This window comes from Sciurus carolinensis, chromosome 2 (genome assembly GCF_902686445.1).
Source record: "Sciurus carolinensis chromosome 2, mSciCar1.2, whole genome shotgun sequence".
Classification (NCBI taxonomy): domain Eukaryota; kingdom Metazoa; phylum Chordata; class Mammalia; order Rodentia; family Sciuridae; genus Sciurus; species Sciurus carolinensis.
The window spans coordinates 121,404,371-121,416,798 of record NC_062214.1 but is presented as its reverse complement, the minus strand read 5'-3'; the positions used below and the strand labels follow the sequence as shown (position 1 = coordinate 121,416,798).

The following is a 12,428-nucleotide window of genomic DNA, read 5'->3' as shown; positions in this document are numbered from 1 at the left end:
ATTCATTTTATGGAAAAATTAATCAATGTTCAAAAGAGTTAAAAGTACATTTCCCTTGTAAATGCTGAGGCCAGGACTGAGATTTAAATTGTTTTTCATTCTGAAATTTAAGCTAAACAATGTTTTCTGAATAGTTGATGAACTACTAAGCCAAAAAATGAACAGTAAGAATAAATTTCTGACCTTCTGTCTGGTTCTCCAGAATCACGACGTGGTACAAGTATGTGCATTTGCACCTGTGTTTGGGTGTGCCTGTATTTTTATCTGTGTGTGGTATTAGTAATAGTTCTAAAGGAAGAAGAAATAAAAGAAAAAGAAATCAGAGACTAAAAGATCCCTATCAAAATTGAAAAGTAAGATAGAAGTGAACTGACAATATAGATTGTTGTGGAAACAGAGAATGTGAATGTCAGGATTAATGAACCAGAGTACTACTCCAGAGTCAGTTCGCTCAGGTGTGAAGCACTAGGGGAAAGGACTGGCTACAAAGAAGAGAAGATCAGCTTTTAGGAGAAAAAAAAGAAAGAAACACTACTTGGAAAATGCCTGGAGGTCATCCAGAGATTGCCCACACAGGGAGCACAAAGGTACCAGAAACGAAAAAACCCACTCAGGAGTCCAGTACAACTGATTCATGAAAATAAGCAAGAGGACTGGAAGGAGAGGTCAGGAGTGTTGCTCATACCAAAGTAGTAGTCACACACCTGCTCCATAAGATAACAAAAACAAAAAACAAACACCAGACTTGAATCCTGAAAAGATTAATGTTACTATACAGGGACTTCCTAGGAGGGATGTGTAATTATTTAGAGAAGGGCAAGAGCATATGACAGAATGCCTCAGTTTAAATCTTCAGAAATAAGTGAAATGATTGGTCTATCTTTGTACAATGAAAGAGAGAGGTGGGAATATAGGATCACCAAGAGAGGAAACTAAATTGAAATAATTTGCTGAGTTGGGTATGTAATTCAATTCATATGTACATATCTGGATACATTAGACAGAGTAAAAAGAGTGAACACTTAGGTTTCAAGAAGCTCAATGATTATGCTCTTAGCAACTCAAAATCACTTATTTGACCATTAGCCATTTGTCTTCTTTTCGTCATCAACCAAACTGCACCCATGGAGCATGAACGCATGAACTCACAATAGAAATGACAAATGTGTAGAGACAATCTATGTCTGCAAACAAGATGTATGGAATTTTTAAATAAATTTCTCATATTTTATGCCTCTCTGGCTGAAAATAACATCAATAGCACTTGTATTAATTAAAAATATTTTTTTATAAATATCCATTTTCTCACTTCCTATAGAAAACCAATATTTACTTCTTATATATTCATTCACTGAAAACTATCCCAGATTAAATTATCAGTTTTTTTCAGATGATTTTCCTCTTAAAGGCTTCCTGAAAACTCCCCCTGCATGGATGTGAAGAACAGCTCCATGATATCTGAGTTTGTTCTGCTAGGGCTCACCAGCACTTGGGAACTGGAAATTTTCTTCTTTTGCATATTTTTGCTGGCCTATGCAGCAATCATGGCAGGAAACCTTTTCATTGTGATCACGGTGACCTGTGACTCTCACCTTCATTCCAAACCAATGTACTTCCTCCTTGGAAACCTCTCCTTTCTGGACATGTCCCTTTCCACAATTACGACCCCTAAGATGATCACAGACTTCCTCAGGGAGAAGAAAACTATCTCCTTGTGGGGCTGCATGGCTCAGATGTTCTTCCTCCACTTCTTGGGGGGCAGCGAGATGACTCTTCTCATAGTTATGGCTGTTGATCACTACATCGCCATCTGCAAGCCTCTTCACTACACAGCCATCATGAGCTGCAGGGTGCTGGTGGGCTCTGTGCTGCTGTCCTGGGCTGTAGGCTTTGTGCACACCATGAGCCAGATGGTCTTCACTGTCACCCTGCCCTTCTGTGGCCCCAATGTGGTGGATGATATATTTTGTGACCTTCCCCTGGTAATAAAGCTTGCCTGCACTGAGACCTATGTTCTGGAGTTGCTGGTAATTGCTGACAGTGGCCTCCTGTCCTTCACCTGCTTCACACTCTTGCTCATTTCCTACACTGTCATTCTGGTAACTGTGCGACGTGGATCCTCAGGTGGGCTCTCCAGAGCCCTGTCCACACTGTCTGCTCACATCACCGTGGTAACTCTGTTCTTTGGGCCCTGCATCTTCATTTACACTTGGCCGTTTAGCAGTCTTTCAATGGATAAATTTCTTTCTGTGTTTTATTCAGTTATTACACCCTTACTGAACCCTATTATTTACACTCTGAGGAATCGGGAGATGAAATCAGCCATGAGCAGAATGAGGACCCAGGGCATCAACTTCAGACACACTTTCTAGACAACAACCATGAAAATGAATGGTATTAGTGGAAAACTCATGTAAATTACACTTCAGAATAGCTTGGTATTAATTTGTCTTATTTGTAATTTTTTTAACAGTCATATTGAACACTGAAATTATTTAATATGATGTTCCATTATTGTATTTTTATGATATTTGGTTTTATTGAAAGAATAAATGTTCCCATTAAAATTTCAACTCAGATTGAATTTTAACAAATTCAAATTTATCAATAAATTAGTAAATTATTTCTTTAATTGGAATAAAGAATAAAGTAGAAAAACTGGTTCATTAAATATATTTAGTCTAGAAGTGTCTAATACTAATTTTCTTCACATAAAAATTAAATATAAAATTGTCCACTTTTAATTATGGATCTTGCAATTAAATTCTCTAGATTACTAAATGTAATTAAAGTTGTATAGATTATTCTGAACCTGTAGGCATGTACACATTCATTTAGATTTTTGTGTTCTTTAATTGTGATAAGATTATTTTTTAACAAGGCAAGCAGACAAGTTTTAGGAGTGGTAAGAATCCATAAAGCACCTGTCATCCACTGACATGAAGCACACACTCCTTTCTTTAAGAAATTCCACCTAGAAAATTCTACATAACACAATTTGGGTTATTCTTTTATTCATATTTCTATTAAATTTTATACTCATATTTGTTCTCATATTTCTCTCTGAAAATAAGAACATTACTTTTGGGTTAATCCATCCTGTGAATAAAAAATTAATGAAGAAGCTTCAGTGCGTTTCAGGCATCCACCTCTCAACAAAATAGGAAGATCCGAGCTGGTTAAGATGCATAAAGAAATTCATGAAGTAATAAAGTATACTAAATTAATAAATTTAGACCTGTAGTTCATGGATATTATAACTGACTTTCTAGGCCTATTGATATCAAATTCAAAATGTCCATTTTTCGCTAAAGACCTGATAATCCCTTAGAGGCTTCATCAATACTTCTTTGCCATTGTGTCTTATGCAATATGTGAGCCACAGTAACTACAGCTAAAGATGTATTCATAGCCACATGTGCATGGTATATTGTAAACTAAATTCTTTTCTCAAAAAAATGAATTGAGGAACCTGGGAACAGAGCCCTTGGGGAACACTGGGCATAAGAGTATCTATTTCTTAAGATCAATTTTGATTATAGAATTAAATGTAGATATTGATAAATATTTATCCTTTTCAAATTTATAACATTTTGGCACATGTGATTCAGATCCTCTTTCACCATAATTAATGTTTTTCTATGATCTGATATAAATATTATTTGATATGATTTATGTATATATAAAGATATATAATAGAGACATAATATATTTGAATGCATTGATATATATAAATATAGATATGTATGTGTACTCATAAAATTATATACATATAAAATTATATGTATATATAAATAAATATACACAGAGTATAGTTTATTTTAATGTCAACTCATTTGACCCATGGCATACACACAGTTATTTGGTCAAAGATTATTCTGGATATTTTTTATAGTTTCTCAAGTTCATTTTCTTCTCATTTCTTTGCCATTATTGGTTTGGGCTTCAATTAATGACTATAACCAGATAAGGCAACAACAACAAAAATTATAGGCCATTATTCTTGATGAATATAGTTGTGAGTAAGTATCATCAACAAAATACTAACAAACTGAATTCAATAGCACATTAAAAATTATTTGCCATGACGAAGTGGGACTTACCCCAAGGATTTAAGTAGGTTTCCACCTACACAATAAATAAACGTGATACACCACATCAACAGAATGAAGGCCAGATTGTACAATCATCTCGACATATACAAAAATGCATTTGAAAAAATTCATCCCTTCATGAAAAACCCTATGAATAAATTAGGTATAGAAGAGGCATTCCTCAACACTTAAAGAAAACATATATAATAAGCCAATGGACTAACCTGATATTGAGTCTAACATTGATCTGAATTTGAGGTTTTCTCAGAGTAATATTAGGCAATGATTGAAAATCTATCATGCCCAGAGTAATTTTGCATAACAAAAGCATAATTGAAAAAGGAAGTCGAATTGTCACTTCTTGAGATGATATTCTTATGTAAAATCCAAAATATTCCACCAAAATTATTAAAATTAATAAATAAAGTTTCATAAAATTATTGAAACAAATAATACTTCATTTTCTAGAAAATGCCATAATTTCATTCTTTTGATGGCTGAGTAATACTCCATTGTGTATATATACCCCATTTTCTTAATCCATTCATCTGTCGATGAACACCTAAGCAGGTTCATCTGTCAAGACCAATAGTGAGCAAGGAGATTGGGTTAGTAATAAAACGTCTTCCTTCAAACAAAACCTTGAACCTGATGGTTACACTACTGGAGATTTTAAAGAAGGAATAATATCAATCTTGGTCAACCTTTCCAAAAAATTGTTAAAAAGGAGTGTTTTCAAATTCATTTTTGAGGCAAGCATTACAGTGATACCAAAGCCACTAAAAGAAAATAATATTACAGAATAATAATCCTGACGAAACTAGATCTCTTAAAAACCAGCAAAATATTAGCAAACTGAATTTAACAGTACACTGAACTGATCATTCACCTGACCAAAGGGATTTATCCTAAGAAAGCACAGATAGTTCAACATCTGCAAACCTATAAAAGATTCAGCACAATAACAATGTAGGAGAGAAATAACATAATCATATAAATACATGAAGAAAAAGCATTTAACAAAATTCAATATTCTTTCATGATAAAAACTCAAAAAGTAAGCCATATATCATAAGCTCTTAGCTTGATAGAAAGTGTAAAGTGTTTCTGCTAAGACTAAGAAGCAAAAAGGATTCCCAGTCTTACCATTTCTATTCACATATAATAGTACTAAAGTCTGAGCAAGTGCACTTAGGCAAGAGAAAGAAATAAAACATACTAACATTGGGAAGAAATAAGCTAAATTGTCTCTACAGATGACATGAAATCACATATAATATCCTACAGAGTTTATTTGAAAAAATGTCAGATCTTATAACTGAAATTAATAAAATTGCAGGATACAAAATCAATATATATTAGTGTTATTTCTATATACTAACCACATAAATTGGAAAGGAAGTCAGGAAACAACCTCAATTTTAATAGCTACAAAATAAAATGCTTAGGGAATAAATTTAACTAAGGAGCTAAAGATTGTGTTGAAAATACATATGAATAGAAAGATATCTAGTATTCATACTTTTAAGCAATAATCTTACTAAAATGTCCACATTCTTGATAGAAACCTACAGATTAAATATAATCCCCATCAAAATTCCAAAAAAATATTTTTTTTTCAAAGAAATAGGTAAAAACTTCCTAAAATTTGTTTGGATCCAAAATGACCTTGAAGAACCACGGCAATCTTAATCAAATTGACAAAGCAGGAGGTATCACATTACTGAATTTCAAAATCTGTGATGATCAAAAAAGCATGGTGCTGGCATAAAAACATACACATAGATCAGCGGAACCGAATAATGAGCACAAAAAGATTTCCATGCATTTTTGGTCATTTTATTTTCAACAAAGATGCCTACAACAAACAATGGGGAAAGGACAGCCTTTGGAGAAAAGAAAAAAAAATAACAAAGGAATGCATGAAAGAATGAAAAAAAACCTATACTATTAAAATATTTTTAAAAAACAGTGACTATTTTAATAACATGTAAAGTATATTTCAGAATAAGGAATATTACCAGAGACAAAGCAACTCAACTCACATGGACATAGCAGTCAGTTACTCAGGATGACATATCAGATGTAATCATGTTTGTCTCTAATGATGGAGCTTCAAAGTATGTGGCGAACTGTTAGAACTACAAAGAGAAAGAGGCACACACAAAATTTTGTATTAAAAAAAAGAACTAAAATCACCCACTCAATAATTGATTTATGTAGATAAAGATTCATCTCTGATCAACCAATTTGATAAAATCAATGTAGACATGCCAATGTGACCAAAATATCACAATACTCTTACTCTTTCAAGTGCACAGCTATTTGAAAATTATTTTTATGGTCAAATAAACCAAGTCTCAAGTAATTTTACAAAGTATTCAAATTGTACACAAATCCAGATAGCACTGTATTTGCAAAATCTCTAAACTGGTAACCACACAAACGTCCTGCAACATATGAATGGGTAAAAAAATTATGGTTTTTAAGTGCAAGAGCATTCGGCAATAAAAAAAAAAAAAGAATATTCTCTTGATACAAACAATACATGACAAATTTCCAAATTAGTATGATGGGTGAAAGAAGTCAGATTCAAAAGAGTAGACATTCTACTTGATTTCATTTACATAAAACTTCAGAATACGCAAAAATAGTAATAGGGTACAGGTAAGAGGTTTTCTGTGGAGGGAGGATGAGTGGAGGGGCTGCAAAGGGAGCTTTGGGGCTGAGGCCACGTCACCATTTAGAATGTGATGGTCTTTTCCTGGTTGTACATGTGTCCACACCTACCAAACTAAATATGTTAAATATGAGCAGTTTATTATAGTGAATGTACTGTGATAAAGTAGTTATTACTAATAGGCTAAAATAAATGTATTTTAAACTCACATGAATGTCCTTTTTAAAACCTTAAGATATCCTAATAAGTTTACATCCAATTTGTAACAATCAATATCTCACATAATCACAGATTAAATTCAAAGATACCAGACATTTGACCAAGATTCCCTGAGAATCTACTGAGAAAATCCTGACATGTAAGAGGACACTGCATCATATCATGGTTTTCTGTTTGTGGTCACGTATTACACTCTCCAGCATATGATCTCCCTTGCAATTAGAAATAAAAGCTGAATTAAATATTATTATATAGGTAGAGTTAGGGATCAAGATTGCAGAAGATATCTCCTTAGTATTTATTGATTGACTGCATAGTTTTTAAAGCTTCACTAATGTGTTTAGCATTGGACTGATTTACATGGGGTTTAACTTGCCTCCTGTTCTGACTTCAAGAGTATGCAACATTCGATTATCACTCTTAACCATGAAATCCCCAGGAGAAGTTCAAGATAATTATTTCCATCATTTTGTTTTGTTCAGAGCACCGAATAGATAAATTTCACCCAAGGGACAGCTTCAGGTGGTGAATATAGGTCATGCTGAGGAAGAGCACTTCCACAGTCTCCACCCAGCAATGAATGTCATCACAAGTACACCTCAGAAGAGAAGAAGAAAAGAGAATCTGATATAAGCAAAAATTGGGGTTTAGTAAGTCATCTCATGTCTCTGATTCTGTGCTCTAATTCTTAAAACATTTCTATGCATTTCTTTAAAGATGCACACTATACCTTGAGTTGAAAACACCTTCTTTAGTTTCTGATATTTTCAGTAAACAAATTATGGGTTTTCTCCTAGTATTCTGTTCCTACTGATATTAACAGTGCACACACCATTAAAATGCACTACCTCACAGATGTTCAGATCTACCTAAGGAGATCACTGTTATCCGCTTGCTAATCAACATGAGCAGCTTCCTGCTACTCTTGCTCAAATGGTCCCTGCCTTTTCGAAGGGTAAAGATTTTGTTTGTTTGTTTAATATTAGAGAGTGCATAGTAGGTAAGATAACATTTAGCTGAGAGAGAAAAGTAAAACGGATTGCAAACCTAATCATAAAAGATATAAAACTGAAGTCATAGGATTAAAAGTCATAACCTTAGAACAAAGGACAGCATTATGAGCTACTGGAGTAGTTCTGTGTACCTCGTGAGCATATATTTCAGGCAACCTACTAAATTTTCTAAGTCCTAATATATTCTTGTAAAAATACAAATATTGAGAATATCACAGAGTTTACAGTTTTCATAGTTAAAAAATCTTTATGGACCAATTAAAAAAAAACTTTATTACATCTAATGAGAAACAAATACTTTGTTGCTGCATTTTTTTTCTGTTGCTATATTTGAACACTCCCCAAAGAATAACTCAAACTGTCTCCTTTCCCAATGTTCAATTTTATTAATCCCAGAGCTAATGTTAGCCCCTTTCATAAATATTGTTTCTAAATTAAAGACGAGAATTCCAAAGATGCTTTAATAGAATGTCCAATTGCCTTTAGGCTCTCTAAAATACTAAAAGCCCCTTCTGGACAAAAAAAAAAGTGAAAGGTGAAGCAGTTATTATGCTCCTGGAAAGCCAGCAGCATGTCTAATACACCCATCACATTTGTATACCTTACACTTACTGAATAAAAGAATGTGAGATTAGAGGAAATAACAGGAGTATGTCTTTTCAAGAAAGGTGACGGTATATATTTTACTAACAGAGTTCAGCAGAGCTATAAAAGTGTTGCCCATAGCTCTGGAAACAGAATGGTTTCGAGATCCACTATCAAGGAAAGTTAAAGGAAATAACTAATATTTATTAACATAGTGAGTACTTGAGATTGTTTTCTGTACATATTTCCTTTAACTTTATGAAACATATTAGGTTGACTGTGATCATTTTATGGGTAAGAAAATGGAAACAGAAGTAGGTTTGCTACAGGCTGTAAGGTCAACAAGTAAGGGACAGAGATTTCAGTAGTATCTATCATAAAAATCTAAGGTTATTCTATTAAATCTACCAAATATTAGTTAATATTAATATAGTAATATAATTTGTCCACCAATATTTTGGATATAACAATTAGAAAGCTAATTTTCTTTAAAATATTTTTTTAAAAAAATATGGTCAGCCTTTAGCAAATTATTCTCTCAAACACATTTGAAATTATACTTTTTCCATTAATTATCACATAAGTGACTTACTACAACAGGGATAGAATTAGTTTTGAAAATGTATACTGGAAAATTTATTGTTGACAAGAAATTAAGTTTGATAAAGAGATCAGATTGTTCAAGTTTTTCAGGAGGCATAAATCTATTTGGTGAAAATATCAGTTGGTTGTCTTTAGAATTTGAGTGAATATTACTGAAAATGTTTGTTTACAAGTCATGAAACTAGTATGCTACATCTCCTTTTCCCTAGCAAACGTTGTGTTCCTATTTCCTTTAGGTGAATGGCCTTTCTTCCTTCTATGTGCTCTTCTTCCATCTTCCTCTGTTCATTCTTCTTTCTATCCTTGTTCTTCTAAGTCCTCTGTAAACGGGGAAGGGATAATAACTCTCATGAAAAGGTAATGGTTTCTATTATTCATGCTGTCCTCAGCCCCATCCTGGAGATTTCCAGGGATAAAAGAAGATAAGACACAGAAATTAAATAATAATAAAGAGATGAAAGAAGGGGAAAAGAAAAGAGGTGATTATTTTTCCACTATTCAGCTTGAAAACAGTTTTCATTTTACTCAGACATCAATGTAAGAAATATTTAGTGATGAATTTTGGTATTCACTGGTATGACTTCACATTCACTCAGCTCTACCAAAAATGTACTTAACTTACAGATGTATGTAATTTATCCCTAACTTACAAAGAAAATATAGATGATAGATGATAGACAGCCAGCCAGATACATGATATTTTTAACTTTCATGTTCAGAAGACTAATATTTCAAAGCCTAGGAATTTCATAGAATTCATTGACATAATTGAAGACAAAGGTTTTCTACTGATAACCTTAAGTTATATGGAACTTGCAGAGTCCATCAAGCTAGAACCCAAGTCTGAAATGCCTTCACTTTGGTTAAAACATTTCCGCATCTATAGTAATATTTTTTCTAATCCATTCAGCTCACTAAACTCTATTAAAAATTTTATTAATGATAAATTATGCACCTGGGTTTGCATCCAGATCATCATGCCAGGGTGTTGATTACTCGGCCTTGGAGGTATTTACTACTTGAGTTTCCCTCATGAAGGTCAACCCAACATTTATTTTTGAGGGAACAACTAAAAATTTAATTTTATGATGCCACAGTAGAGGTTCCATTGAGGCTTAAAATAGTTGTTACACAGATTACAAGAAAGGGTAAGATTCTATCATATAATTTCTAATGAATTTCAAAGTCAGTTTCCCATCACTTTCCCAAGTATATGACTTAATTTTTGTTATATAGTATTGCTGGTGCCACACTCAGAATTTTTTTCTCTGTACTGGGGGATGGACCTATTTTCCAGGTAATTACCATCATTTTTTAATCCTTTCATAATGCTGTTCTGCTTTCTTTACTGGCTTCTTGGGAGAGTGCTTGCCCAGTAAATCATTTGCATGACAATCCTTCTTCTTGTCCTAGAAAGTTATAATTAGCTTCTCTTTAGAGCATAATGCAATTCCTATTTAACCAAGATTTCGCCTTGCAATTATACTTTCTAATTTCAGATATGATACATTTCCATGTGCATATAAAATTCTAAAAGTTAAATACCCTTCCTCATTCTACTATTTAATAATCAATCCTCCTCTCTAGGTTATTTCAGAGGGCACACTGAATGAAATGGATGGAGGAAATCAGTCCACAGTGTCAGAATTTGTGCTTCTGGGACTTGGCCACTCATGGAGTATGCAGGTCTTACTCTTCATGATATTTTTGATACTTTACCTGATCATTGTATCTGGAAATATTGTCATTGTAACCTTAATCATCACTGACCCTCATCTCCATTCCCCATGTACTTCTTTCTGGCCAACCTGTCCTTTGTTGATATGTGGCTTTCCTCAGTCACCACGCCTAAAATGATCTCAGACTTTCTCAGGGAGAACAAGATCATTTCCTTTGCAGGTTGCATGTGCCAGATCTTCTTTGCCCATTTCATTGCAGCAAGTGAGATGGTGCTTCTGGTGGTCATGGCCTATGACCGCTATGTGGCCATCTGTAAACCACTCCACTACTCCTCCATTATGAGCCTGCAAAGGTGCACTGGGCTGGTGGTTTCTTCCTGGACTATAGGCTTTGTGCACGCCATGAGTCACCTATTTGTGATTGCACAGCTGCCTTTCTGTGGCCCCAGGGAAATAGATAGCTTCTTCTGTGATATGCCTCTGGTAATCAAGTTGGCCTGCATGGATTCCAAAAATTTAGACATGTTAATGAATGTTGAATGTGGGGTTGTGGGCATAACCTGCTTTATCCTCTTGCTGATATCCTACATGTATATTCTTCTCAGTGTTCTCCAGAGCTCTAGAACTGGTGCATCTAAGGCCCTGTCCACCTGCAGTGCCCATGTCACAGTGGTAGTGATCTTTTTTTTTTGTGCCCTGCATCTTCATTTATGTGTGTCCACTCAACATTACTTGGTTGGACAAATTTCTTGCTGTATTTTACTCTGTTTATACACCTCTCCTCAATCCAGCCATTTATACAATGAGAAATAAAGAGATGAAAATTGCTATGAAGAGACTCGGGCGCTATTACATGAGTTCCCAGGGAAAGACTTAATGCCCCAAAACTCACTGCATGTACTTCACATTGAAAATCCTATAAAATAGGTTTTAATTCAGGGATTTTTTTTTTGTCTACAATTTATTCTAGTCTCCAGATGCAATTATAAATTCAACATAATTCAAGGAATTAAATGTTTACTGATCCAACAGAAATACTGTGACTTATTTCCCTAAAATCAATATATGAAAGATCCTTCTTTGGGGGAAATTATTGTACCAATCTTCCTATGTCACTAATAATATGAAGAAGACCCTAAAACTGGTTCAACTAACTCACATGTCCATCCCAATCAGTAACATTTCAACCTTCCTTTGAGTATTATCATAATGCCACTTTTAAAAATTTATTCTTTGCCTCAACACCTCACCTCAAATATTCCTCTTAACACTTTGTCAAATGGCAACTTCATTCTTACTTTTTCCTTATCCTAGCTTTCCAGCAAAATGCTCATGGGGGAAAAAAAAAACAGAAAAAATGAAGAAAGGATAAAATAAAAGTTATCAACTTCATAGGGAATAACTGGTTTAGGTTTCATTAATTTAATTAAAATAAAAATAATAAAATAAATTAATATATAAATAAAACCAAATGCTATCTTTTCAAGTTATCTCTGTCCCAAGGACTAAAACATATTCTTTAAATTACTATTTACCATTTGTGTAAAGTTCTGGA

At 33.7% G+C, this 12,428-nt stretch overlaps 1 protein-coding gene and 1 pseudogene across 1 annotated transcript; both read left to right on the top strand.

Moving 5' to 3' along the window:
- Positions 1–1,430: 1,430 nt before the first annotated feature.
- On the top strand, positions 1,431–2,372 carry LOC124976464 (olfactory receptor 4L1-like). Its single transcript, XM_047539333.1, has one exon. The coding sequence runs from the start codon at positions 1,431–1,433 to the stop codon at positions 2,370–2,372; it is 942 nt and encodes a 313-aa protein (XP_047395289.1).
- Positions 2,373–10,805: 8,433 nt separating this feature from the next.
- On the top strand, positions 10,806–11,750 carry LOC124977506 (olfactory receptor 4K3-like; annotated as a pseudogene).
- Positions 11,751–12,428: the final 678 nt, after the last annotated feature.

What these genes read in the sequence shown, in the direction of transcription:
- LOC124976464 (XM_047539333.1), top strand. Translation starts at nt 1,431, where the DNA reads ATGGATGTGAAGAACAGCTCCATGATATCTGAGTTTGTTCTGCTAGGG.